Genomic DNA, 27,739 nt, shown 5'->3' with positions numbered 1-27,739 from the left:
CACTGCATAAAGAACTCGGCGAGAGCGAGTTTTGGTTGCATCATGTAGCAGCAGCAAACTGAGCTTAACGGGTGGACGGACATCGAGGACGAGAAATGAGAGAGGTAGAGCGAGAAAGAGGGACGCAAGAGCGAGGGAAAGAAGACTAGAGAAAGAAGAGGGGCGTGGATGTAAGTGGGTTCCCCGGCGTTCCTTTGCTTTTCTGTCTCCCTTCTATTATAGACTCGACCATGAGGCGATCAGCGCGGGCCAAGTTAAGCGATGAAGCGATCACCTTTGTCTTAACAAAGTCTGCACATGCATGTCTGCGATGCGGACTGACCATGTATTGTATCGAGTATTGCACTGTACTTATGATGTGGATGATGTTGTATGTCGGTATGCGGCTTGGGGCGCAGATGGCTGTATTGTATGCGTATACATGCTTTGTCTTCGGTTTTGTCTGTTGTGGTAAGGGACTGGCAAGCGAGACAGAGATCAGCAGAGAAAGTGGGAGGTCCCGTCAGAGCAGGAATGATGGTGAGAGTGAGTGAGAATGCAGGTCTCAGCATCATTAGAGCAGCCCCATGCCCATCATCAGCTTGGGGGTGTGCATCATATCAGCTTTGATGGTTTCTTTTTCCCAGTGTCTTGTCTTGTCAGATGTCCGGTGCGGCTCCCCTTCGCCTCTCCCTTTTCTCGCCTCGTTTCCTGTTTCCCTCTCCCTTTGCCTGTTGATCTCACCCAAAACTGCCCATTCTTGAACTTGTCTTCCTAGGACAGGAACACGCACACCAAGGAGCTCTAGATCCGCGCTGCTCACCTGGTTTCCGGGCCAAGGATCGTGATGGCATTCCTTCCTTTGTAGTCCTGATGTCTCGCGTTATTCGGAACAAAGGATGTTGACAATGTTACGTGATGAGATTTGCTGCGGCAGATTGGCTATCAAGGCGGGCGGCACGATCTGAGTTTTCTTGTCATGATGTCCAGTTTTATGAAAAATTTTCAGTGCTCTTTTTTTTTCACTTCATTTTAGGCAATTTCTCCTTCCCTCGAATGGAGAAAAACCTTTCATCACGATAATCCGCTTTTGTTACGAGTCACTACTCGCCAAACGGCGTTTTCGAACACCATTTTTCCCCATCTGCTTAACAAGGCTCTGGCCGGCCTGAGCGGGCGTTTTGACTTCTTTGTATTTCATGCACAGGCTTCACTTTTTCTGCGTGCTTGTTTCCTAGACGCACGAACCAATTCAGGCCGATGTTCCAGATGATGAACTCATGGCTATTAAACCGTAAGTGTGCAGTTCTGCACATATCTCCCGCCCGTGGTAGGCCTGTCTACTGATCCACTGGTGATGCCTCTAGGGATTTTTCTTCTTTCTTTTCAATTCGTGTTCTCCCTCCACTTGTCGCCTCCGATCCTTTCTCGGCTCCAGTCCACAATGACTTTGACCCTAAGTGCCTGTCTATCACCTCCATTTTCTTGGTCTTGAGACATTGGCTTCGGCTTATGCTTATGCTTGACTTCTGGTATGAAAAAAAACTGAAAAGTGCGCCTCAGAGTGTTAAAGCCGCCGGGCTTGCTTTTAAAGCGTTAAGGCATGTCCATTAGCTCCAGTGCCTGCTTACAGTGTTGAGTATCTATACATGCATGCCTCTACGTGCCACTATGTCCTGTACATATACAGGCTTATCCACCTGTTAGCACTGTCGAACCCCACCATCAAACCCTTTCCATCTCATATAGATCACAGTCTCTCTTCCTCAGTGCTGAAAAAAAAAACGAGAAGACTAGCAAAGCAGTACAAGAAAAAAGCCCGTTCGCCCGTCCTAAGCTTCCTTGATTCTTCTTTTCCTTTTCTTCTGCACAGCACAGACATTGAGACCAGGGCCTTTGTCGCCTAAAAAGACCCAGCCCAAAAAAAAAGACACTGTCCTCTTCCCCCACCCAAAGGGCCAGGCCAGGACCAGGGTTATGCTGTTCACGAACTTAGTCCCGGTCGCTTTGGCCGTACACAGCAGTCAAGAGAAAGCAGAAAGCCAAAGAGGATAGCCCGCCCCGGACCAGCCTCGTCTCTGTTCTCCTTTTCTGGTGCCTTTTTTTTCTATTTATGGTTCGGCGTCTTTCGCGATCTTGCATGTTGAGTACTTAATCCCTCTAATTCTATAATTCTCTCTCCATCTTCGAACAGCCGCACGACAACCCTCCCCTTAACTAAACCCCCATCCGTTCATACCCTGTCTCCTGTATATTTGCTGCTGATACTCAATAACTAGCTAGCGATTTATTGCTACTTACCACTACGACTGTAATTTGGCCCAAGTTCATGCTTGGAGGGCCGGGTTCTCCTGTCTAGTAAAAGTCACCACCAAGGAATTAAAGAAAGACAAAATCAGAACAACGATACAAAAAAGGAGTGAAAATCACATCCATATTACTTGTTCAAACATCAGTGTCCCTGTAATAATATCAAAGGGAGGGACAAAAAAGAAAAAAAAGGAAGAGATGTGTCGAAGAGCTCAAGCCTAGGCAAGCCCTAGACGTACCCAACGAGGCGGTCAAGAAGTGCATCGCCAACTTATCCCTCCCCCGGCCTATAGAACGTTTTGCATTGATTCTGCATTCCCCATAAGCCCGGCCACGTTTTCCGGGTGGCGGGTATGTGCAACGCAGCAGCGCAAGTGTAGATATTCACTATCAAAATACGTCCATTTACATTACTACACAGGCAACATCTCCCCATTTACTAACCGAAAACCAAGCCAAGCAAGCCCCAGTTACAGTACCCAGACTAGCCCAGCCCAGCCCAGCCCAGCCGTGAATATGCAATGTCCGCTTCCCGTCTCGTTTTCCCCTCGGTCCCGTCCATCCCTTTTGCTTAGGTAGCATTCCTTGGGGCTCATAGGAAGCCAAAATAACGCCTGGCTCTCTCGCTTGGGCTTTGGCCCCCTTTCATGAGGCTGGCAAGGAATAAGGGCGCTCCATTGCTCAAAGAACCCGGCAAGGCGGGTAAAGCAAGCAAGAAGTAGGAAGGGAAAATTGAGGAAAAAGAAAAAAAAAAGGGTTAGAACAGACAGCACATGCTCTATCTCCATTGCTCCATCATAAATTCAATTATTAGGCGCATAGCAAGCTAAACCACAAATCTGCTTTTGAAGTCTTGTATCCGAGAAGGAAGCGTTTGAGATTATATGTAACATGTATGTAGCCGGCCTTTTTAATTTTCGAGTCATGCGATCCATCAATGCCTCAATAGGGTTAACTACCTATATCTAGGGTCCTCCAATAACTTCCGCTCCCCCTGTTCTCTTCTGGGCAATCATTTTGCATCAATTTGCTAGGGCCATTCAACAACTGAAGACCTCTACGGCTTCTTCTACCTGTATATGCTCTTCTGTACCGCTGGCTACCTTTGGGCGGAGCCTCGCCTCTCTTGCTCGTGAAGCTTGGGTAAAAGAACAGGATCTGCTTGCCCCCCCCCTCCCCAGAGAACCTTGGACTACATGGTTTATCAAAAGCCTAAACTCAGAGCTTTATCTCTGAGATCTTGTATGGTCCAAGGGCCAACCCCAGCATGGATTGTGGCTGCTCTTAGGCCGATTCTACCCCAAAATCATACCAATAAGAAAAGCAAGTGGCGCAGTGTAGCATATCCTCAGACATACTAAGTAACTCAAAGCTATTCGCCATTATTCGTTGGTTATTGTTGAGTCCCATCTCTCCTTTCCCAGGTCTAGTTAGGAGTCTTGTAGATACGATAGAAAACCCTAACAACCGATAACCCTCAGACAGGAAAACTTATGGTTACACAAGAACGATTTTAAGGTGGCAAAGTCTGGATGGTATGGTATTTCTTCTTTGCATGAAGCCATTGTGTGCTTACTGTATGGCCACTATGAGATACTGTAAATGAGGGGAAATTATGAACTGAGTAATGAATGCGTACGCTATACACTACACTTAACCAGAATACAACAACTTCTGTATTTCCACTACGCAGATCTTCTCGAGAGCATCAAGTGCACTCTAATACAAAAAGATAATGGCTTAAAGGAGCAACAGAGCAATATAATTAAAAGCAACGCAAAAAAAGAAAAAAAAAGGGGGAAGCAACTCCTACTAAGGCAGGCAATAAGGACAAGAAAAGATCACGGTTTCGCAGCACAGTTGGGTTCGGACGAAATTTGGGATTAGCAGGCCGACCCTTCGTTCTTCTACTCTTCTGCAAAGCCATCACTACAGAACACGACCAGCACCAACTGCCGCACTCTTGTCTTGTGTATTGGTCTTTCTGAGCGTTTTGCCAAGCTGAATCTGGCCTAAAAGACCCGCAGGGGGTCCGCCACTAGACAAGATAGATCCACCGCCTGGAGCAGGAGCAGGAGCAGGTGGGGGAGGCGGGGGAGGAGGGCCTCCGCCAGGGGGAGGGGGGGCAGATCCAGGGGCCGAAGGCGGGGGAGGCGGAGGCGGAGGCGGCGGGGGGGCAGCAGGAGCATCGGTAGGCATAGGCGGAGGAGGCGGAGGCGGAGGTGGGGGCGGGGCATCGCCAGAAGGAACGGAAATAGGGACAGGGACCTCAGGAGTCTCGGCGATCTCAGGGGCCTCGACAGGAGGAGCTGCTATGGGAGCCGGAGGTGCCGAGGAAGCAGTAGGAGGCGGGAAGGGAGATGAGCTAACGGGCGAGGACGAGGTGGGTTTTTCATCAGCAGCAGACATGGGCCGAGGAGGAGCCATAGTACTGAACAGAAGTGAAGCGAGATGTGCGGCACTGTTGCCGCCAGGACGGCCGTCGTCGGACTCATCATCGGAATTGTCATTGTTCGAGCCCCATCCATCGTCATCCGAGTCATCCTGGTTATCACGCGAGATGGACAGAGTAGGCATAACAGGAGCAGCAGGAGCAGCAGGAACAGGCGTTGATGAAACAGGGGGTGGCCGAAAAAAGGGATTGGTAGAAGCATCTGCTGCAGAAGTCGCAGCGGCTGGAGCGGCAGGAGGGGCAGGAGCAGGGACGGCAGGGGCGGTTGTGGGCGTCGACGAGGATGATTGAGACATCATGCGGAAGAAGGGGTTCTTGCTCTCAGTCTCGCTTGTAGCAGCAGCTGGAGGCGAAGTGGCAGCAGCGGCGGAAGGAACAGAGGGCGAACTAGAGGGAGGAGGGGAGACAGAAACCGGAGCTGGAGCGGGGGCTGGAGGAGGAGCATCAAGCCCCTGGGAGCCAGTATATCCAGGGCCTTCACTGTCATCCGAGGAATCACTATCATCGTCCATGGAGGCTAATTGACGTTGAAGCTCCTCCTCACGCTTGCGAACCGCCTCGATTTCGGCTCTGCGTGCAGCAGCCTTAGACTCACGTTCTTTAGCTTCAGCCAAGGCAGCCTTTTTCTTCTTCTTTTCCTCCTCCTTACGAAGCTTGTTTTGGCGTACCTGCTCTTCCAGGGCTCTTAGACGAGATTCGGCAGCTTCACGTTCGTTGTCATAATCATCCTGAGGGGCTGCGGCAGAAGTGGGCTCTGGCTTAGCCACGGGAGCCTTACGAGTCGCGGGCGGGGGAGGTGCCTTTTTAGGCTCTTGCTTGGGCTCTTCTACCGGCTCTACAGGGACAGGAACGCCCTGCTCTTCAGCGAGGCGGGCTTGGCGTTGAGCTTCACGGCGTGAGTCCTCCTCTTCTGCCTGTCGCAATTTGGCTTCACGTTCAGCACGCTCTCGCTCGATTCTCTGAGCTGCAGACTCCCCAGGCTTGGTGGGCGCCTTAATGCCTAAAGCGGCTAGACGCTCGGCCATACGCTGCTCAGCCTGCTGCTTGATAAAGGCAGCGCGTTGTTCAGGGGTTTCGTAAGAAGAGTACGAGCCACCAGCACTGGGTGCGGGTGAAGACGTCTTGGCAAGACCGGCAGGGCTAGAGTTAGACAGCCTAGAAGCAGGTGAGTCGGTCCGAGAAGGCGGTTCAGCTCGGAGGCCACGCTTCTCCTGGGCCCGAAGACGAGCAGAGCGGCTGTCGCGTTGAAGGTCAAAGATAAAGTCACGGACCTCATCTTCGACACCTAGAGCGTCCTCCCAGCGACGGCGCTCGTGTTCGCTAGAAGAGTCCTTCATTTCACTCTTCAAATTATCCTCGATGCTGCGAGAGAATTCACGAACACTGTCCTCAACATCCTGGACCATGCGTTCATTGTTCTCCTTCTCGTACCGAATCTTCATGCTCTCTTCTTCCAGCCTCTTGGGAGCATCTAGATCGTCGGAAGCACCCTCGATCTTGCGGCCGGTTAGTGCAGCGGTACGTTGTTGCATCATAGCCTTGGCTCGGGCCTTAAGACGATCGGATTCAGTAATGGCACCACCAGGGCCGGTACCAATGATGCTTGTAGCACTACCGGGATATTGCTTAGCATCGCGTATGCGGAACAGCTCTAAACGAGCTTCAGAAATCTCCTTTTCAGTCCGACGCACAGCTGAGGCCAGTTCAGGAATCTTGTCGGTCAGCTTCTGAAGCTGGCGCTTCAGAGCACGCCTCTCTGCATCCGAGTCGCCACTAGATAGGGCAGCATCTGGATGCGAATCAATGTCTTCTTGGATGCGACGAATACGGCGGTACAAATCATCGGCATCGCGGCGGTCGCGGCGGTCAAGGATGTCATCCTCCTCGGAATTCTTCTCATCCTTGAAGTCCATGGCATCAAGCAAAACCTGCTTTTCACGGACTTTTTTGCGGAGCTGATCTAGACTAAGCTCCTCGTCATTGCTAGGGGTGGTTCCAGGCTGGGGCGAGCGGTTGTTGGCTCTACGGCGTGCGCTAGAGCGGTAGCCAACATCGTCATCGTTGTTTTTAAACACAGTAGCATCTTTGCGCCCACCAATACCACCAACTCCACTGCCGCTTTTGAATGAATGGTTCTTGGCGTAGCTGACACCGGTCTTTTGAGGAAGAAGGGCTGCTCCAGAATTCTTGCGGTGCTCAGACTCTTCATGGAGCATGTTCTTCATGGCACCAATAGATTTGGTTAGGTTGCGGGTTGAAGGGGGAACCAGCTCTGGAGGCAAGGTGCTTGGAACAGGGTAGCCGTTGAGTTTACGGTAGATTATATGCATGGCAATCGCGAACTCATCCATATCTAGGCGACCCTTGTTTGCGCTGTCAGCAAGAGTCCATATGCGCTCTAAATCCGGCTTTTCGAGGCCACTCTGCTCAAAGATTTCACGAGCTTGACTGCCACCAATGAAGCCCTTGTTAAGGCCATCCCATGTATTGAACAGACTGTCGTAGCGGATCTTCTCATCTTTGGTAATAGCCCATGGAATAACAGCGTTACCCTGAAGACCGGAAGTGGTAAAGGACCCAGAAGCGCGATCATTTTGGGGCATCATGCGAGCGGCGAGGGCGTCAATGTTGGGTAGACCAGTGGCAGGAGTATTCACAAGACCCCATTGGCCAGGGCGGCCGGTAGGCTGGGCATTAAGAGGAGCAGCCATGGGGGCAAGGCCTGACGAAAAGCTTGACGGCATGGGTGGCATAGGAGGACGGGGACCATTGTACCCAGCGCCCTGGGTGTTGTAGCCAGCAGCCTGAGTTTGAATGCCGGTTTGTTGCGACTGAAAGCCGGTCGGCTGGGCTTGAAAGCCGGTAGGCTGAGGCTGGAAGCCAGTAGGCTGTGACTGTTGGATCTGGGGAATTTGTTGAGTGCCAGGGAAGCCAGTCATTTGGGTCTGCAGGAGTTGCGAGTTCGAGGGCTGGGGCTGCGGGGCAGCCAGAGGGGTTGCACGGCCAGATGCGGCCACTTGTTCGGCAATGCTGAAATTGATGATATCAACCATGCTTGAAACTTCGTTCTTAATAGTGTCGGGAAGAACGGGTGGCAGTGCCTTGCCGGTAAGCTTAAGGTTGCACAGGTACATGGCGAGAGCGAACTCGGGGAAGTGCAACTGGCCGGAGCGAGTTGTATCGGCTAGAGTCCTGGAAGGGGGAGAAGAAGTCAGCGTGTGTTAAACTAGAGAGCAGAGATAGATTAGGGCATTTGTATGGCCCAACTTACCAGATCTGAGACAGGGAGTCACCGTCTAGGCGCGAGCGTAGAAGCAGGTCACGGGCCTTTTCTCCGGTCATTGTGGTATTACTATCTCCGACAGACTTGGCGAAAAGGTTCTCGAAACGGGCCTGGTCAGATGCGGTGATGAAGGAGAGGCGGATGTTGGGGACCGAGTTCGGCTTCGATGGTGCTGCGGGGGTCTGGGGCTTGGAGGTCTGGAACGAGGCAGCCATCTGGGCAAAGCCAGTAGCCTGGGCCTTCTGCGGCGGCGCAGGGGGTGGTGGGATGAGCGAAGGAGCCGAAGAGGTCTGCTGAGGAGGCGTCACGGATGGAAAACCAGTGGCCTGAGGTAGCTGCAGACTTGGTGCAGGTTGCTGTTGCTGTTGAGGAGGCTGCTGGAACTGTGATTGCTGCGGCTGTTGCGGCTGTTGCTGCTGGTACTGTTGTTGGTACTGAGCGGGGATCGACGGCATAGGAGGCATAGCCGACTGCTGGAACTGCTGCTGTTGGGGCTGGAAGCCGGTGTTCTGGGGTTGGAAGCCCGTCTGCTGAGGCTGGAAGCCCGTCTGCTGAGGCTGGAACGCACTCTGCTGAGGCTGGAGGCCAGTAGCCTGACCCATCAACGGCTGTGGCTGTTGCTGCTGCTGGCCAGCCATGGGAAATCCAGTATATTGATTCTGCAGCGGTGCAGGCTGGCCAAAGCCAGTAGGCTGAGGAGCAAAGGGCTGTGGCTGCTGCTGTTGCTGGCCCATCATGGGCGGTTGTTGCTGACCGTACGCAGCACCATATTGCGGCTGTTGCTGTTGCTGTTGCTGGCCGAAGCCAGTCGGGTTGGAGTACATTTAGAAATGGATAGAATGGATAAACCGGCTCAATTAAATTCGATTCGATTCAATTGATAGGTGGTTAAAACTGCTTGCTGGACTGGATGGGAACAGACAGACGCGGAATGGACAGCAAGTCAGAAGACAGGAAGTGGAGATCTTTTGGGATGTGAGATTACGACGGCTTCCGTACTATTAGCGGGAATTACGGGCAAGCGAGGCGAGGAGGCAACAGAGCCTCACAAGAAGGGTGAAGCTCTGCAATCTCTGATGGGACGAAAAGCGGAAATTGATGACGATTAATGCCAACAATGAAGAGCAGGAAAACAGAAACAAAACAAAAAGATTTTGAAGGGATGTTATAAGACCAAGAAAAACGATGGTGATAGGGGCTGCTAGCACGCGAAAAGGCAGACAGTCGAGAAAAAAAAACAAGGCGGCTTCAAGAAAGAAGAAGCTCAGGGATTACGAATATTAGTAGTTCAAAATTAAGAAGAAGCTCAGCCAAAATCCGGGGGTGGGGGGCCCAAGCTAGTGGAGCAATATGCAGTAAGACCACTGAAAATGAGGCCTGTAATTATGAGATGCGGCAAGTTAGAGGTAGGAAAGGAAACAAGCTAGCACCTATAGTATGTTTGAGCCGCCTATATTCAAGCCACATTTTTTATTGACGCCAAAGCCAAGGCTGGCCAGTAGATGAGTTTTACTGCTATCGCGTCATCCAGGTAATCCAGTACATGCATAATTTCGTTCGTTGGAAGCAAGGCATTCTGATGGATACATGAGATGCTCCTAAGTCCTATGCAAGCCACTCCGTTTGCGTGAATGTGTCTTCAATTTGTATGTAATCGTCATCCAGGTCAGACCAGAGCTCTTTTGTGTAACTAGATTTTCTGTTTCTAGTTTTGCTTCTAGTACAGTGGATTGGCGTTTCTGAAAACAGTCTGGCCTTAGTTTATATAGACTGTTGCCCGCCATCGACGAGTAGTTTGCTATAAACTCTGGGGACAGGCAGCAATGATCAGACTATGATAAGCCAGTTTGAAAGCGCTGGTTGGCACCCTAAAACAAACGCCAGGTAAGCTTTTATACCTCTTGGGAAAGTGGACGTTGTGGGAATCCAGCTGCCTATACCCTTCTAGCCACGTTACGCTATGCATGTATATATCGCACATATGCAACTAGAGAAGTGCTTCCTAACCACCAAACAACACTTGTATTTGTGCTCGGTTTGGCCCAGAAACACAGCTCCTGAGACAAGACCTGACACTTGGAAACGGAACATTCCATGCGTTATTGCCAGTGTGCCTGGCTAGTTGGACTTGGATGTATTTAGTGTCTACTGCGTACCTTGACCTGAAGATATTTAATGAGGCGTACCTGGCTAAATGGCATAATTTGTATGCACTTTTTGCACTAATGCGATGGCCAAATAGTTTGGCTGCTTGCTTTATTTAACATTGGGAATCATAGTGATCAAACAATACCGGGTTGGCTAGTAAACAAAATTAACATTCTGCAATGCTGCAATGATGACAACTAAGGTTTGATGGGAGAATCATATTTGTTCCTAAGCAGGTTCGCTACTCGCCTCCATCTGCAATTATTGGACCAAGTAGCCGCTATTGTATTATTTTACGCCTACTTGCTGTCATTTCGTGGTGATAGGACAGCAAGTCTAGATAGCCGCACTTGAACTTGAATATATTTATTTGACGTCTACGGTGATGATGATGATGATGATGATGCTGGTGATGATGCTGATGCTGATGCTGATGCTGATGCTGATGCTGATGCTGATGATGAATTTCTATTTATACTCTTGGACTATCTGGGGCCCCACTTTGGGAGTCCGGAGCTCTTGAGAGGTCCGAGTTTTCTGGCACTTTCACAAGTATGATTCCGCCCTTTGTTGTCCTCAGAAGTTTGGTGACAAAGTTTTCCGGCCACGGTTTTTTGGTCTTTGTGCATGTCCACTTGCGCGTCTCCTTCTTGTCCTTGCCACAGGCTGAGCATTGCAGGAGGGCCGAGTGGTGTTTGAACCGTTGGTGGTACTCCTTAAAGTTACTGTGCCCTGAGATTGCCGCCAGTATGGTCTCTAGGATTTTCCGATTTAGTCTCGTCTATCGTGTGCTGTGATGTTTTCATAGACCTGGCTTTCTTATTCATCCATCGGACGACTGCCTGGCTGTCTGAGCATATCCATACCGTGTTTGTGTTTCTCAGTACCCGGTTTTATATGCTCTATAGTCCCTTCTTAGTTCCCTTGATCTCTGCGTCTGCTACCTCTGACCGTATAGGCCTGAGCTAATGGCTTGCCTTTCGCTTTCGAGAGCCTGTCCATCCACTCGAGAGGATGGAGTCATCTGTGTATAGCTAGACGTCTTGGGATGGCCTCGTTTCCTGGAAGGCGATATGCTCTTGGGCCGCTTTGTCCTTGTTTCCGCCGGCAACTATTGCCTCTGCTGGTGGCGGGTCTGATGGGTGAAGCCTGTCACGTCACCCTATTTAACGTCTACGGGCAGGCCAGATGGCCGGGCCCAAAATCGGACCTTATAATGCCATTTACGGGCTGTTTTGATAAGCAAGTCCGATATGGTCTAACGGTTAGGATACCTCGTTTTCACCGTGGGGGTCGGGGTTCGATTCCCCGTATCGGAGACCGCCAGCCGTCCAAACGGCATCACTTTTTGCCTGCTCTTCCATCAGACGGTGATGGCTGGCAAGTAAGACTCAGTACATTTTTGCCTACTGTGTATTTGATATGGTTGATTAGTATTACGGAGTTGTATCTTACATCGACTTTTCTCCTTTTTGGTTTTGCACTAAGTCGAGGACTCTCTATCCCCGGTTACTAGGCGCTATTCACTTTATATCTACTGTGGAGCAGCCATTCATTGCATACAAACGATGCTTCACCGCCTAGTGGCAGAACTCAACGAAACCTGACGTACTTGCTTTCTAGAAACTTGATGGTATTGCATGTGAAGGCTGTTGTATGGTGTCTGACCATGCTCAAAAAAGGTAATGTTATCACTGGCTGAGATGATTTGTGTGCATACTATCTATGTGCTTAGTATATCCATAGTCCACTGCATTACTTGCACTTGGTACATCACAAGGTAGAGGTTCTGCTTTGTTGTCCATAATGGGCGCTTGCTGGCAACCAACAAATTTTTTTTGGGCCGTAGCTTTCGTCTGCGGATCCTTTCTCCTGCCTTTTTCCGTTCTTTTTGTGCCCCTTTAAGCACCAGTCATGGACGATGTTCCTTCCCTAAGTCTTCTTATAATCCCTCCCACTTTTCCTTCCTCCATTTTTTTTCCATCCTTATCTGATCTTTCCTTCTTGTATCATCCTCAGAGATCACAAGAGTAAATAGCCCATCATGCCTGAGTCATTGACATCGCGCAAGTACTTTGATGGGGTCTACATCCCTATGGGCTTGATTGTTGTTGGTGTCTACATCATCAAGAAGGAATGGATTCCCTACGCCATAGCTTTGGCTGTGGCCTTGGGCTCATACAAATTCAACAGCATGCGTGAGTGGCTATCACCAACTACACAAGCCCCCATCTATTAGAAAATGCCAATGCTAACTATTTTGATCACAGAGCCCAAGAAGGTCCTTAAGCCTGACCAATTCCAGGAATTTGAGCTGAAAGAGAAGACTATCATCTCCCATAATGTGGCCATGTAAGTTCCTTCCTCACCCAGCAGCGATCTTTGGTCACACCACCCACCCTAACCGCCTATTGTCTCTAGCTACCGTTTCGCCCTCCCCGAGCCCACCTCCATTCTCGGTCTGCCTATCGGCCAGCATATTTCCATCGGTGCCAACCTGCCTCAGGAAGATGGTAGCAGCAAGGAAATCGTCCGCTCCTACACCCCTATCTCCGGCGATGAGCTACCCGGCTACATCGACCTGCTCATCAAGTCTTACCCCACCGGCAACATCAGCAAGCACATGGCATCTCTGGCTGTTGGTCAGGCCATTCGCGTTCGTGGTCCCAAGGGCGCCTTTGTTTACACGCCCAACATGGTTCGTCACTTCGGCATGATCGCTGGCGGCACTGGTATTACTCCCATGCTGCAGATTATCAAGGCCATTTCTCGCGGCCGTGAGATGGGCGACACCACTGAGGTTGACTTGATCTTTGCCAACGTCACCCAGCAAGACATTTTATTGAAGGAGGACCTCGATGAGCTGGTTGCAGCTGACAAGAGAATCCGCGTCCACTACGTACTGGACCGCCCCCCTGAGGGCTGGACTGGCGGTGTTGGCTACGTCACTCCCGAGATGATGGAGAAGTTGCTACCCAAGCCCGCTAAGGACTGCAAGCTTCTGCTGTGTGGTCCCCCTCCCATGACTTCAGGCTGCAAGAAGGCTGCTCTTGGCCTGGGCTGGGAAAAGGCCCGCCCTGTTAGCAAGTTGGAAGACCAGATCTTTTGCTTCTAGATGATTTATTTGCATGGCGATGACGACGGTGGCAGCTAGGCTATAGAGTAGCCTGTCATTATATAGCATGCAAAAAAGTGCACGAGTTTTATTATGAAATAATGCTACTGACAACACTGTGATCCAATGCACATGCAACTAATTAGGCAAGAAAAAAACATGCCAAGTAATGTGTAACCACTCATCTTAGGTATACATACGGCTTAAATCAAGAATCATACTATGGCAAAGGTGGAGTAAAACAGAAAGAATAAAGTACAAAAGCCCCAAACGCCCATCGAACATTCGCTTGTTTGCCCACTCAATGCCTTCACGCCTCATCCGCCATGCTAGTGTCTGCAGCTGCGTTGCCGCCCGATTCCTCGTCGCTGTCCTCATCGTCTACGACACGACCACGTCTTCTCTTCGCCGAGGGCCGTGACACCTCGTCGTCCTCATCATCTACGTCCATCTTTTCGGCTATCGCCGGGCTTCCTGCCCTGCTGCTTCCCATATCACTGCGATCAATCTTATTGGCCTCTGTGGCAAGTCTACGCTCAGCCTTTTCTAGTTCGTCCTCGGACTCATCGCCACGGAATGACATATTATCGTCGGCGTCGGAGTCAGAGCTGTCGTCGATAATTTCCGCAGACTTGAACTTTCCGTTGTCCTTGGGCTTGGGAGCGGCCTTGGGAGCTAGTTTGCGCTTCTTTGTCTTTGGCGCGGCCTGTTCCTCATCAGAACCTCCGAGATTGTCGGACTCACTGTCACTGCTAGCGGCAGCTTTCTTGCTGCGACGAGGCTTGGAGCCGCGATCGTTGCGGGGAGCTGACTTGCGCTTGCGCTTGACACGGCCGCCTTCGCCGTCTGAAGTCATCTCGGCCTCTTGGATTTGGCGTTCCTTTTCGGCCATTTCATCTGCCATTTCCTTGTCGCGCTGAGATAAGAGAAGACGCTCTTGGCGCACACGTTCCTTGCGGGCTTCCTCAAGGGCGATCTCAGCGTTGCGGGCTTCTTCTTTGCGTCGCTGTTCCTCTTCACGCTTCTTGTTGGCGATGCGCAGCTTTTCGGCATTGCGACTCTCGTACTCGACTTGGACGGCGAGGGCACGTTCAAGTTGCTTTCTCTGAGTGTTGCGTGCCATATTTGCGCGCTGCTCAATGTCACTCTTGGGGTACGGCAGATTGGGCAATGTGGCAATTTCTTCAAGGGTCTTGATGGCCTCTTCTAAGCCCTCCGAGGCCTGTTGTAGCTGGGCGCACGTCCGCATTTTCTCACCAAGGCCGTGGATGGTAGCAGCTAGTTGAACTTGCACAAAGGCAACATTGAAACGGAGATGCACCTGTTCAGGAGCAGATGCTAGAGCCTATTATTTGTTGCTAGTTAGCAAAACACGTCGTATTGCCTAAACAGAGGAATTGACTGATTGACTGACCTTTTTAGCACACTCTAGAGCACGTGTAAATGAGTCTAGATCGCGCTCGCTCCGGCCACGGTGCATCAACACACGACCAAGGCAAGATAGGATAACACTATCATTTTCCTTCCCTTCTTTGCTGAGGGCCATTTCGTAGTTTTCAATAGCCTTGTTGAACTGCCGCAGATCGGTGTAGATGTGACCAAGGTTAATGTAAGGGTGAGGTTGATCCTTGATAGTTTCGCGGACCTTGATGAAGATTGGGAGAGCCGATTTGAGATCCTTCTTGTCCTCGACAAGTGCAATCGCAATACCGGTAGCAGCGAAGGCATTCTTGGGGTCAAGAGCCAGAGCCTTGTCAAAGAACTCGAGCGCTTTGCTGTAGATGGCACTTCGTTTCTGCTTATCTTGCTCGGTATCGCGGCGCATTTCACGTGCTTGCATGAGATAGAGATTTCCCATACCAATCAAAGCGTACCGATCATGCTTATCGTAGTTTTGAAGAGTATGCTTGAAATGGCGGAATTCCATATCTTCATTGATGTTTGCAGGCCGCTTGCGCGAGACTTTGCCCAGGTACCAGCCATAGAGAGCTCGAACCTCCAGATCGGCAGGGTTTTCTTGGTATAGTTTGGAAATCGCATCAGGGCCCTCTTTATGGGGAAATTGCCGCAGCTTGATGTAGGCTAGGCGAGTTTGAGCATCGGTGTATCCAGGATGACGAGATAAAATCCCCTCATACATCTTAATCGCCTCGTCAGTCATTCCCTGGAACTCGTAGCTGCGTGCGAGGTTGAAGCTAATAGTAGTGGCTAGGCCGTCTGTATCAGCCTCGGGCGTCTTTTCATTAATCTTGAGACAAGCCCCCATCGCAGCTTGGAACATATCACAGGCTTGTGTGTGTTTTTCAGCCTGCTCGAGAAAACAGCCTACGTTGTTGAGAAGCTGCGGGGGTAACTGGCTGTGGATCTCGTTCAGAACCCGGGCATCTTCTTTCTGTTTGACGAGGCGGATTTCCTCTTCTGTAGGGTTTTCGCTCTCATAGATATATTTCGGCTCGGGCTTCTGCGAAGAGGGAATCTGCTCCATCTCGAAAGCCTCAACTTGGAGAAGACACTGCAACGAGTTTTCGGGCGACTCAGATTCGTACAGGCGAGCCAGGTTCAAGAGCGCAGAAGGGTCGACTTGAACGTTTCGCTTGGGGTCTTTCCAGGCTTTACGCACAAGTTCTAGATAGTGAATTGCTTTCTTGGCCTCTTGTGACTTGTCTTCCTTAGTTTCGGCCGCCTCGTTGGCAAAGACTTCCTCAGCGTAAATGGTGCCTAACAACACCATGGCTTCAATGCTTCTCGACTGTTGAATCATCTTTTCTAAGCGAAGCTTAGCCTCGCCCAGATCGTTGCGCATAACGGCAATTTGCGCTGCACCAAACTTTGCGGGCAAGTATCCGCGGTCGCCACCACCTCGTGCTTCATCAGCCCTTCTGTAGTAGTCGCTGGAAAGAGATAGATTGTTGTTGTAGTGCTCTTTTTTGGCTAGGAGATACCAACCATCGCTAGCAATGGCGTTGATGTCTGTGTATTGAATTGCCTTGTGTGCTAAGGAATCGGCGTTGGCAAAGTTTTTGCGGGTGAGGAAGTAGTTGGCAAAGGTCGAGCAAGTAAGCGGGAGGTTCTTGTCGAGCTTGAAGGCAGTTTGTGTGTACTCTGTCATGGCCTTTTTGTAAAGTCGAAGGAATTCGGCGCTATTGGCTGGGACACGACCACTGGCATCGAGGTAGTAGATGCCGAGCAAACTGTTCGCCCATTTGTTTGGGCTCACTTCTAGGGACCGCTCCCAGGCAGCTTTAGCATCATCTTTGAATCCGAGTTGCCAGAAGCAACAACCGATACCAATTCTCGGATCGGGATCTGTGAGACTGGGCATCTTTTGAAGCACTTGTTGGTAGCAGGTGAGCGCCTGAGCATACTTGCCCATGGAAAAGAGAGTGCGACCTTTGCCCATCATGGCCATCATATTCTTCTGGCCCGAAACCCGTAATGCCTCATCGAAGGACTTGAGGGCGCTCTGCAACAAGTCATCACGTTCACTAGCAGAGGTGCCCTTGGTGGGGCTCTGTAGTGAGGCCTGTAGAAGAAGAAGTACACCGCGAGCTAGAAACAGAGGTGGGAAGGCGGGGTTGATGCGTAGAGCTTCGTTGAGTGAAGCGGTTGCTTGGTTCAAGAAATACTCCTTGGTCTTGACTTCGCCAGGTTGTGTGCCAGAAGGCGCAACACGGGGAGCTTCACGAGCCTTGTATAGATACAGAAAACAAAGGCCACATGTCATGCTGACCTTTTCACGAGGGCTTGAGGTTTGGAGCACTTGGCCGGCACGCACCAGCATCTCTATGGCGTGATCTGCCTTGTTCTTTTTGGCATAAGCCATAGCTACTGTCATCCAGTAGATACGCGCAGCCTGTTCATTTTCAAGTAGTGTGCAAAGCTCGGTCGGGTCATCGATCAACTCGTCTAGGTCAACTTCAACAGCTTCGTCTTCTTGGTCGCGCACAGGGATATCGATCGCAGAAGGGATATCGGAGAAGCGCTTGGCTGCAGTGCCGTCGCCACGTGAGCCATTGGCCGGACCATTGCGGGCAACAGTCGCCATGGTAGATAGAGAGTGAGCAACTTGATTAGAATTAACAAGAAATTTGTCGAAGAGGAGAGAGGAGGCTTAGTGGTCCAGAGAAGCTTAGATTTGGACGCGCTTTGGTGTATGAACAGGAAGAGGATCGCAAGGCTGAAGCTGAAAAGAATGGCGAAAAAGGATAGGACTACGGCTTGAGAGCTAACACGTAGACCAAAGGTAATCGCTTGTTATGGAGGAAGTCTTTCTATGTGATGAAGAAGACTATTGGGAGAATGAGCGCTAGAACAAAAATCAATATTAAAAAATCTCTCCCCTTTGCCTGGGAAGAGGTATAGGAGCTCCTGGGCAAGGCTGAGGCTGAAAAATATTCTGGTTTCGTTACGATAAAAAAAGTGGGCCTTGAACGAAGCATATTGAGCACCAGGGCATTGAGTTAGCACTGCTTGCGTTCAAGTCTTAGGTTAGGACTGATTATATTAGGTTTGTATGTATTTGTGAATACATTTCTTTGCAACAACAATGACCTGAATAGAAACGCTATGGAAATTATGGAGACTGTATAGCTCGTTGGTCGCTGGATTCTTTGTAGAAGCCACCCTGCATAGGTTGTTTTGGCTGCTGTGTCTAGAGAACAGGCGCACGCTGGATCTGGACTTTTCTTTTTTATTCTGAGAGTGCAGTGATGGCAAATTTAAACATCGTCAATCTTGAAAACATCTTCGCGTGTCTCCTTCCAGGTCTCCCTATTCTTCTTTGCCCACTCAATCTGAATCTTGGCGTATGCAATCTATGAGGCATATTGTTAGAAGGGCTCAACACTCGTGCTGATGAACAAGACTGTACTCACCATGTATCGTCGAAGGTCATCTTCCTTATCCACTTGGAAGCGCTTCATATCCTTCAAAATGCTAGAGCTAGAGTCCTTGACGTCCTGTTCTGCCACAACCTGAGCTTGCTCTAGATGTTCTATGCTCTCCTTGGTCTTCCCCATCATGTCGCGACGTGAACGCTCGGGATCAACATCTGCGACTCCCTGGATGGCTTGCCTTAGGGGGCCGAATATCTTATTGGTAATAGAATTAGTGCTGGGCATTTTGCGATGCAATGGTGCAGGTTCAGGGGCGCCTTGACGTGCTGATGGCACGGGAAAATCGCCATGAGTGGGAGGAAAGTCTGAATCAAACGAGTCCGCATCGTCAGTGTCGCGGCCATGTATCGTAGGGGATTTAGCAGTAGTGGGCTTTGAAGATGCCCCTGATACGGGAGATGATCCGAAATGAGCTTGGCTGCTACTAAGGTATTGCTCGATACGCTTTGCCTCAGCTTCGCTACGCTCTAACTGTGCCAAAAGAGCTTTTTTCTTTGCCAGCTCATCGGTAGTCATGTCCTGTTGTACGCGCTTGAGCACCCGGTAACGCAAAACGTTGCGCACTACTCCAGCAAACTGTGCGTTTTCGCGCATAGGCTCGGAGAAGCTAGCTCCAAGCCCCGTTGCTAGATCCTCTGTCGCGAGATATGCTGAATCTGAAGCCTGACCGATTTTCTCTATGGCGGCGCCCAAGACTTGTTCTTGTTCAGATAGCGCAAATGCATTGAACTTGCCACCAAGCTCACAGTAGTCAGCTGCCAGATTGTTTAGGTGACTCAATGTTCTCTTGTTGACTTTTTCGAGTGGGCCTGCTAAAAGCTGCTCGAGGTCTTTGATAGACGTCTCAAAAGCCAGGAAATACGGATCGAGTTCGTACTCAGTGAGCTTAACATTGTCGGGCGGGAAACGTGCCGGTATACCAGGACTGACAGACGGATCGTGGACTAGTCCCTTCAATTTAGCAGAGGCTGAGGGAACTGGTAGCCAATTATGAGCGGGAGTGGGGTTCGCCATGTCCAGAGGAGGTGCCTTGAGAATTGACTTTGGGATGGTGGAGACGGGAGGCGAATTAAGGACCTCAGTCTGGACGATGTTAGTATCGGGGCTAATATAATTCTTGTGCCAATTGTAAACCTACCCAGCTTGCATTGGGGTCGAGGAAACGCCACCATACTCCGTCAGCCCTTACTTGTTCCATACGACGACATCTATTAAGGAAAACGGCAAGCATGCGTTTGCGTAAATCAATGATTTGCTGGTCCTGTTTTGCCGATGTAGGTCTGGCGGCATAGTCGGCCATGGTGTGTTTCTCAGGAATTGGGGGGATGATGAGGGTGGGGTGGAGTCGAATGAGGGCGTCGCGCAAGGATGCAAACTCGGAGTACCGGCGGCGTACCTCGAGATCCTGAGAGTAGTGTTAGATTATCTTCGGGAGAGAGGTAATTGCAAAGCGGCAACTTACGCCGGTGCGGATGGTGTAGACGATGAACTTGCCCCCAGTTTCGGGGCTTTTTCCGGCATCGGTGATTAAAATGGGAATTTCGGGATTTTCGTATATGATCTGCTCGATGCGGCTATCGTAGCCACCAGGCTTTCGTAATGGCTGTACGTCATCGTCACTGTCGGGGCGATTGTCGCGGCTAGCCGACCATTCGCGGGGCCTATCATCCTCTTCATCGGAGGATGGGGTATGCAGACGATTGCTGCGGGCGACTACATCGTGAGACAGAAGGGCAAATTATTAGCAAGAATGGCATACGGAGCGCTGTTATTTTCACAGCCTGAACGCTTCACAAACCTTCACGAAGCACCGGTGAGGATGGAGCTATCGAAGAGGAGGAAAAGGACTCGCGGCGGTCAAAACCGCTACCATATGGGTTATTGTCTTCGTCGTTCCACATGGCGTAAGGCTTGTTGAGAGAAAGAGGTGAATTAAAGATAACAAATCAAGCGACAGAGCAAGAAGGCAAGGCGAGATAAGAAATAATGGGTGCAAGTTAAAGTCAGGTGGATGACGAAGACAGAAAAATAGAGTTACAAGGCTATGTAGATGTGTGTCTATCAAGGGATCGAGCAAATAGGCATGCCACAAGCACTAAAGTATCAAAGTTGAAGAGTAAAGAAATGGTGATAGCGATGGCAAGTATTGATAACATACAGAAGCCTACCCACTGATGAAGCTTCGAAACAGCGGGCTTCGGGGCCTCAAAAATATAAATCACAGCGTATTTGCTGGGCTAAATATCATCTAAAAGCAAGGCTGCTACTGCACTGCTCTCAAGATAGAAACCGGCCAGTCAAAGCCCCAAAAGCTTTACTTAAGCTCGTTTGCTAGAGACCCACTTATTTTCCTTCTGCTACAAGAGTTTGTACGTTTCCGCGCGGGGGCGGGGTGCTTGTCATAGACTAAGGAAGCTGCTTAGGCTTTATCATGACAGGGGTTAATCTGGTCTGGTACAATATCACGTGATTTCTTGAGACGCCTCGTTTGTAAAGTTGCCTATGAAGTTTGTGAGGTTGGCACTGCAAGGGGACTGAAATACTTGACGATTGTATTAGCGATGAGTTTCACAAGTACAAGGCAATGAATAGCGCTGGATCAATATAGTGAAATGTGCAGTCATGACATACAGCTTATACTATCTGGCTGTTATTCGCCAGGCGACTGTGAATATCACTGGCGCCCATAATCTAGAAGACAAAAGCCTAATCTTCCCAAGCACTTGAGTACTTGATCCTGCGCACTAGCTACTCCCAAAAAGCTCGACGCCAGAGAAGCTCGGTAGTGTGTGTTAATAAAACTATTGGGAAAGGGCTTATTTCTAACTAAAACCTGGGAGCAATGAACTGACATCTTGAAGATACCCTCTCACATCTTTACATATGACTTACACAAAGTGAGCAGATTTGGTATCAAGACCTAGAAATGTTGCAGGCACTTAGGTTTCCCTTGAAAACAAGAGCCGCGTCTACATGAATACTCGCTTAACATTGTATTTATATTCATTTATCTATATCAGCTAGTTAAAAGCGCTATAGATCCACATCACGGTTATTCGAGCTTTGCATCAGTTTGTCTTTTTAGTGAGAGAAAAGCTAGAAATGAACACCTACAACTACATCTCAAAGCCTAAAACTTACAACTAGCTCTTGGTATCGTGATGGTTGCTGATTGAATGAGAGAATGATTAGTCCCCCTGAGAAAAAGAGATCGTTGGATTTCTGTTCTTCGTCATGGAGTAGTAGCAGCTACCATGAGCTGGATGGTAATGAGAGGATTGCGACAAACTGAATCCACGAAAGTGTGAATCTCTAACTCGCCCACTTAGAGAAGAATGACAACGTTTGTATGTTACGTCTGACGTCGCGCTCGCTTGGCTTGAGGAACCCGAGGAGCAAGTGCTGTCGCTCCTCTGGCGTGAAGAATGGCGACATTTGGAGTAATCTTCGGTTGTACTGGACTGTGTAGGAGATGAAGGTCTCTCCTGAATAGGACTCGGTGATCTTTGTTTAGCTGCCGAGTCACTTTGGTCTCTTATAGTAGGAGGTGCATATAATTCTGCATCTCCTGATGAAAAAAATGGGCCGCTACCGTTGCAGTGAGGATAGCCCCCAGAGAAGAAACCAGAGCCACTACCAGCTCCCTGGCCTTTCATTAGCTGGGATAGATGACTTGTTCTGATGTTCTTAGGGGCGTCGGTTGAAGAGTCTGTATCGTTGCTCTTGCTAGGCCCCTCATCCTTCTTACTCGGGGTCTTTGTATGTCCAGTGCTATCCTTGCCAGCATCTGACTTGCCACCCTCCGCCTTCTCCTTTTCCTTCCCTTTCTTGTCTTTTTCCTTATGCTTTCCTTTGTGTTCGCTGTCCTTCTCACTGTCCTTTGTCTTGGTTTGCTTTTCTTCCTTTTGCTTGCTCCCGTCTGCCTCATCGTTCCCATTTTCTTCCTCTTTGTTGTCTTTCTTTTTGCCTGGGTTCTTCTCGTCTGGGTTCTTGACAGGTTCTGGAGGTGCAGGATTATCTGTGCCTTTCTTCCCATCGTCTTTTTCGCCTTCTGTAGCATTATTATCCCTTTCCCCTCCCCCCTTCTTGGCGGCTGATGCATCCTTGTCAGCCGGTTGTGTCTTTCGAGACTGTCTATGTATGGGCGACTTGTGCTGGCGCTTCTTCAGGGTAGGCACGGCGCCACTACTAAAAGTGTTGTGGCATTTCTCGCAAAGATACCTACCACCAAATAATTTAAATGCCTTTAGTGGAATATCGCATGAATGACAGAATTTTATATCTTGTGAATCGTCGGCTGTTTATTGCGTTAGCAGTGTTTTTTGTCATGGGTAAATGAGTGGATCGGTACCATAGTATGCATCTTCATCTTCATTACTGCATGGCGAGGCAGCAGCACGGGCATGGTGGTGATGATTACGAAAGTTATCGTTGATGTACTCCCAAGTGCGATGGTGCCTGTTGGGGATGTCTCTATAGATGCCCGAGCTCTTCACGCGAAGATTGCTGTGGCCTTTGGCATTTTTGGGACCATCGTTGACTTGCCAGCTCTCATCTAGGCAGACGTAGGAAGCGTCGTCTCGTAAGGTAGACTTGGTGACAGGTGGCCCTTCTTTCTTTGGGGCCCTATCTTCAGAGGCCTTTTGTTTCTTCTCTGACTTCTGATCAGGTGTATCTGTTTTATCGATCTTAGCCTCCGGTGAGTTTGATTTTGCCGAGGCACCAGGGGTAATAGGAGTAGACTCTGCTTCTTGTTTTTCTATACCACCAGCGAATCTCGCTAGGAATGCCGTGATGCCACCACTGGGAGCACTGCAATCGTTCACCGGCTTTTCCTTCTTGGTGTTTCTGATCCATAGCACATAGACCACAACAGAAAGGATGATAAAAACAGAGATCGATACAATGATAATACCAGCTTGGCCACCTTCATCCATACAGTTCCAACCACCAAGATCACAGCCATTGCGGGGTGCTATATGACCGGAGTTACGGTTGCGAAAAGGGAGGGGGAATAGCTCATCCCAGAGCGGTGATGCAGGCGCCATCGCTGTGAGGTTTGGAGCGTGTAGTAAATAGTAAGTTACCAGAAACTTGGCAAGAAAAAAAGTTAAATGAAAATGGGAAAGTCAAGCGATGCGTATTTGTCTTTTGTTTCGTCAATCAAAATTTGCATTGCACATCTCTCATCGGGGCATAGATGGATAGTTGGTACTGGGGCGGGGCAACCAGTTATACTAAAAGGCTGTTGATAACGCTTGTATATTGAGCAGGAACCCAATTGTTGTCTATCTGTCCTCATTTTGTGCTGTTGCTGTTGTTGATTGCTGATGTAGAGAACTATATTTCGTCCGATAAGGTGACTTTCATCAGATTCCCACGGTCAAGATGTTGAATAACCAGCATTTGCTTGGTGTACAATTATTCCAAATTCAGTTTGCTCATTTGGCCTTTAACGGTCTACTGGGACCGTATTCTCATCGACTCGGGAAAAAAAAAGAACTCCAAGTAATCATTAAAGGCTGCCGTTAACTAAAAGCACATCTCCGGGAAGTTTAGGTATAGCGTACCCTCCAGCCGAACGCCAAAAAATCACATCCTGAAAGGCAAAGCAAAACTAGAGAGACTCATGCTTCGCCAAGTTACAGTCTTCGGTATTGAAAATTCAGCTATCCGCTGCGTACAGAAGAGCTTAATTCGGGGTTTCAACTGTTACCCATGCCGTTGTCGCGATTTCCACGCATCTCTGATAGCGTTTTGCGCAGCCAGGAGTTCCTTTTGTGATACACCATCCTCAATACTACTTAGTACGCTTTGGAGCACAGTGAAATGATTGCCTTCTGACTTATCATCACGGAAGCGGCTGATGCGCCATCTTTTTTGATGATCGAGGTAGCACTCAACGATACGATTGTTTAAGGGATCACCGAGACTCTTTAGGGTCTCCCATTCCTCACTAGAGATGTAAACATCTCTAAAGTATGTGTACTTGTTAGGTCCGGAATCGCCCATGAACTTCCACAGTTCTGACTTGGGGGGGAGGTCATAATCGTGGTATGGCTCTGTGATGCCTTCGGCAATATCCTCGTCGTCCGGGGTCATCATAGGGAAGATCAAGCGCAGCCGACAATCGACAGTGTTCTCCTCAGGGGGCTTCCATTTAAGGATATGGGGGTCAGTGCCGTGCTTGTAAGGCGTGTTGCGACAGGTGAAGATAAGACCGTCGTTGCCATGCTTCAAGTTGGGAATGACGCGATTGAAGATCATTTCTGTGCCGTAGGCGAATTGCATGTCCTTGAGCTGGACTTCAAAGGGTAGGTATTTACGCTCGTCCGGGTAGTCGGTTAGCAGTTCTTTGTAGGGGCGGTATACCTTCTCGCTGAAATAAGCTAAACGCTTATCCAATGTGCGATCCATAAGGTTCATACCACCTAGCGTCAGGCAGTCAAAGACTAAGAAACGTGGCACCATGACTCCGTCGCCGTCATCATCCATAACGAGTTCGCCATCAATCAAGGTGCGATCATGGAAAGCTTGTCTGTCGTCACAAAGGGGGAAATGTAGATTGTGGTTGTTGTTGTACCAGAAGTCGTTTTTCCGGTCGATTAGATAATGCGCTTCACTGCCTCGGGGGTCGGTGGTCAGGTATAGTAAATATCGTATGCCGTCGGACTTTTCGCAAACATAATAACTATAATACAGGTGGTTAATTATATCTCCGATCTGTCATCAAATAAAAGCACATCCAGTCTTGACTCACTCTTCCATCATCAGTACACGAAGGTGCTCACGTGTGAAGCTTACAGGTTGGGCCCCAGGAAATGACGTTTGCGAACGTCCCAGTAGCCGCGCAACCTCAGCCCGTAGTTCATGTACGCCCTCCTTAGGCGGGACCTTGATGCCAGGCTCAGAGATAGACTTGATGGGCCCGTCCATATCGGCGGTCTTCAGCCAATGTAAAAATAGCAAGCTGACGGAGTTTGTTGCTGGTTAAAGTGCGTCGCATTTGTAACGCTGGTGAGCTATGGGGTTCATATTGGATCTTAAATACCATGGGTCACGTGACAAGGTTCCAAGACCCGCTGCACTACTTTAGCTGGGAATCCCCGTTTTAGCTTAGAGCTTGCTATATAGCACAATGATTAGCTACTACCAGAGTTATAATGCATAGTATGCTTTACTCGGGAACATGCTTAGCCATTCGCTAGCACCCAACATCACGAAGCTTTGGTTACACATAGTTAAAAGTGGTTATTTAATGCAATAATATTAACATATCATATTGACATAAGAAATTTCCCCCCTGAAAATACACGACAACAAGACATAAAACTTTTAATATGCCACGGTCCACTTGCGAATTACCTTGTTTCCCCAGCATCAACCCCCATCCATTCATTAAATCATGCTCGTCGTTTGACTAATCATTGAAGTTTCGATTTCCACAGTTGGAACAAATGCTTGGTTCTTCATGCCAAAGTGTTTACCACATTGCCACGAGAGCGGCGATTGCTGCTGAACCAAGCATGGTGGCAGTCGAGCATCCCAGACGGCCAGCAACATTGAGTTGGTTGCGACCTGAGAATTCACCATTGGGACCATCATCTGTTGGGATAGGCTTGGCGCCACTAGCTGTGGGGAATCCAGTGCTAATGGCAGTTCCTTGACCAGTGGCAGTACTGTTGTCAGTAGTGAAAGGAGGCTGGCCATCAACAACTGTCAAAGTAGTGACAGGAGTCAGAGTTCCAGAAACCGTATCGAGAACGGTGATAATTTGAACAGAATCCACTGTGGTAGTCTGGAAGGTAGTGAAGGTAGGAGTCACTGTGGTGGTTTCAGTCTCCGTAAAGTCGTCATCCGAGGTGAATGCCGTAGGGGTTGCAAACTCTGTGTAGGAGGGAACTGAGTCATAGGAATCGTGTGAAGCAGTGACAGTGACTGTAACTGTAACAGATTCAGTACAGTCCACATCAGATGCAGTCTCGTAATCAGTGCCTGTTAGAGACCAAGAAGAACCACCAGTACCAGTTCCGGTAGATCCAGTGAGGTAATAGTGGTAGTCACTGCTGTTTCCATACGGGGGGACAGACGAAGCAGTAAAGTACGAGTAATGAGGCCGGGTACCAGACGACAAAGGAATTCTGGAATATCCAGTGCCACTGTCAAGATAGAAGCCATTAGATACAGTCGGATGGAAAATAGGCTAGATGAGAAGGCGTTACTTACGTGGCATTAGGAGGGTTCCAGGCCGTCAGAAAAGACGAAGGGAGCGTGGTAGCTGATGTACCAGGAAGAGTGATGGTGTTCATGGTGGTGATGTTAGAAAAAGAGGCAGAGGCAAGGGCTGAAGGTTCAGAAACTGGTATGGCGGAAACACCAGGAGAAGCAAAAGAGGCGATGATGGAAGAAGTCAAAAAGGGAGTGACGACTGGAGCCAGCGAGCCAATTTTAAGACCGAGGGGGGCGGGGTCCGCACGACGCACACTTCTCGCTCCTTCCGAATTGGTTACCTTATTGTCCCAGTTGATGGTAACTGCCATGATTGCAATGGCGGCAGCGACGGCAACCACAACAGCGGCTAGCAAAGCAGTCAGGCGGATCCAGAACATTCTCCTGGAGTGCTTGACACGCTCAAGAGACACCTCAGGAACAGCACGATGGCCGGAGTTATACAGAGTAGGTTGACCATAAAGGTTATCCTCATGAATCTTGTGCATGGGAGACATTTTAACTGCTTCAGCGAAGCAACAATTAGACATGGATTCTCCGTCTTTTCATCAAGGGTGCTAGCTATGCGCGGTGGCCGCCTAGGGCTATCATAAAGGAGTTTTGGAAGGTGGGGGACAGGGCTTACCTAGATGGCCGCTCAATGGGGGAAATTGCGGTGTTTGGTAAGTTGTTTGTTGTTTCTTGTTGAGACCAGACTGCAGCTTCGTTTGTGTTGCTGATGTTGTTCTTACCGGAACAGTGAGACCGTATTTACTAACAACGCACGATGGCTGTAAAATCAAGCAGGATCCAACCTGGGACTTGCAGAACGAGTTGAAGGCGTCTAGCAGGAAGGAAGTAATGGCAAGAGAGAGCTGGAAATAAGTTATAACTATGGTAAACAAAGGAATTTAGCGTAGTGACTCCATCAAGCCTGGTTGCTGTGACGGGAGATCTTTTCTTCAAAGCTCAACTTTGCGGGTGATTACCCAGAAAAGGTCACAAACTAGTCGTTTGGCAAGGCCAGCAGAAGAGTCAAAACAAAGAGCGGCGGGGCAGTTGCGCAATGATAGAGGGTGCTCAATTCTAAATGAAAGTATTTTCCTGTTGATAAGATGGAAGCCAATCGTGTACACTTTGAAAGCTCTGAGGGCGCCTTTTGGAAGCTACAAGCTACGTCTACTTCTTATATCAAATCTAGCGAGCACCACCTCCCTTATGACGCGAAACTCAAGCACCTACCTAATACACTAGAGCAACGACCTTCTCCCTCATCACTGGACGACAGGAATAATTGGAAAATATGATAGGCCACTGGCATGAAGTCTAGGGAGTTGTCTCTCGCTTTA

At 49.4% G+C, this 27,739-nt stretch overlaps 7 protein-coding genes across 7 annotated transcripts; 1 reads left to right on the top strand and 6 right to left on the bottom strand.

The window, feature by feature from the left end:
- Positions 1 to 4,218: 4,218 nt before the first annotated feature.
- Positions 4,219 to 8,848, bottom strand: HOO65_060462 (Actin cytoskeleton-regulatory complex protein PAN1; the record flags this gene model as incomplete). Its single annotated transcript, XM_071003608.1, has 2 exons — positions 4,219 to 7,933; positions 8,013 to 8,848. 2 exons carry the CDS (start codon positions 8,846 to 8,848, stop codon positions 4,219 to 4,221), a joined length of 4,551 nt encoding a protein of 1,516 aa, XP_070857812.1.
- A 3,368-nt stretch (positions 8,849 to 12,216) lies between these two features.
- Positions 12,217 to 13,287, top strand: HOO65_060461 (NADH-cytochrome b5 reductase 1; the record flags this gene model as incomplete). The annotated part of the gene is made up of 3 exons (XM_071003976.1): positions 12,217 to 12,370; positions 12,443 to 12,524; positions 12,594 to 13,287. 3 exons carry the CDS (start codon positions 12,217 to 12,219, stop codon positions 13,285 to 13,287), a joined length of 930 nt encoding a protein of 309 aa, XP_070857811.1.
- A 310-nt stretch (positions 13,288 to 13,597) lies between these two features.
- Positions 13,598 to 17,332, bottom strand: HOO65_060460 (Tetratricopeptide repeat protein 1; the record flags this gene model as incomplete). Its single annotated transcript, XM_071003630.1, has 2 exons — positions 13,598 to 14,632; positions 14,702 to 17,332. 2 exons carry the CDS (start codon positions 17,330 to 17,332, stop codon positions 13,598 to 13,600), a joined length of 3,666 nt encoding a protein of 1,221 aa, XP_070857810.1.
- Positions 17,333 to 18,005: 673 nt separating this feature from the next.
- Positions 18,006 to 20,083, bottom strand: HOO65_060459 (Sorting nexin-41; the record flags this gene model as incomplete). The annotated part of the gene is made up of 5 exons (XM_071003760.1): positions 18,006 to 18,101; positions 18,162 to 19,265; positions 19,321 to 19,587; positions 19,645 to 19,895; positions 19,981 to 20,083. The coding sequence occupies 5 exons, from the start codon at positions 20,081 to 20,083 to the stop codon at positions 18,006 to 18,008; spliced, it is 1,821 nt and encodes a 606-aa protein (XP_070857809.1).
- A 1,451-nt stretch (positions 20,084 to 21,534) lies between these two features.
- On the bottom strand, positions 21,535 to 23,230 carry HOO65_060458 (mRNA-capping enzyme subunit alpha; the record flags this gene model as incomplete). The annotated part of the gene is made up of 3 exons (XM_071003828.1): positions 21,535 to 21,638; positions 21,679 to 22,479; positions 22,534 to 23,230. 3 exons carry the CDS (start codon positions 23,228 to 23,230, stop codon positions 21,535 to 21,537), a joined length of 1,602 nt encoding a protein of 533 aa, XP_070857808.1.
- A 664-nt stretch (positions 23,231 to 23,894) lies between these two features.
- On the bottom strand, positions 23,895 to 25,118 carry HOO65_060457 (mRNA-capping enzyme subunit alpha; the record flags this gene model as incomplete). The annotated part of the gene is made up of 2 exons (XM_071003933.1): positions 23,895 to 24,873; positions 24,943 to 25,118. 2 exons carry the CDS (start codon positions 25,116 to 25,118, stop codon positions 23,895 to 23,897), a joined length of 1,155 nt encoding a protein of 384 aa, XP_070857807.1.
- Positions 25,119 to 25,665: 547 nt separating this feature from the next.
- Positions 25,666 to 26,908, bottom strand: HOO65_060456 (uncharacterized protein; the record flags this gene model as incomplete). Its single annotated transcript, XM_071003930.1, has 2 exons — positions 25,666 to 26,341; positions 26,409 to 26,908. The coding sequence occupies 2 exons, from the start codon at positions 26,906 to 26,908 to the stop codon at positions 25,666 to 25,668; spliced, it is 1,176 nt and encodes a 391-aa protein (XP_070857806.1).
- Between the last annotated feature and the right edge of the window lie 831 nt (positions 26,909 to 27,739).

Source organism: Ceratocystis lukuohia (assembly GCF_044167205.1).
Source record: "Ceratocystis lukuohia strain C4212 chromosome Unknown Supercontig6_pilon, whole genome shotgun sequence".
NCBI classification, from domain to species: domain Eukaryota; kingdom Fungi; phylum Ascomycota; class Sordariomycetes; order Microascales; family Ceratocystidaceae; genus Ceratocystis; species Ceratocystis lukuohia.
The sequence above is the reverse complement of the archived record's forward strand: the minus strand, read 5'-3'. Positions and strand labels throughout refer to the sequence as shown.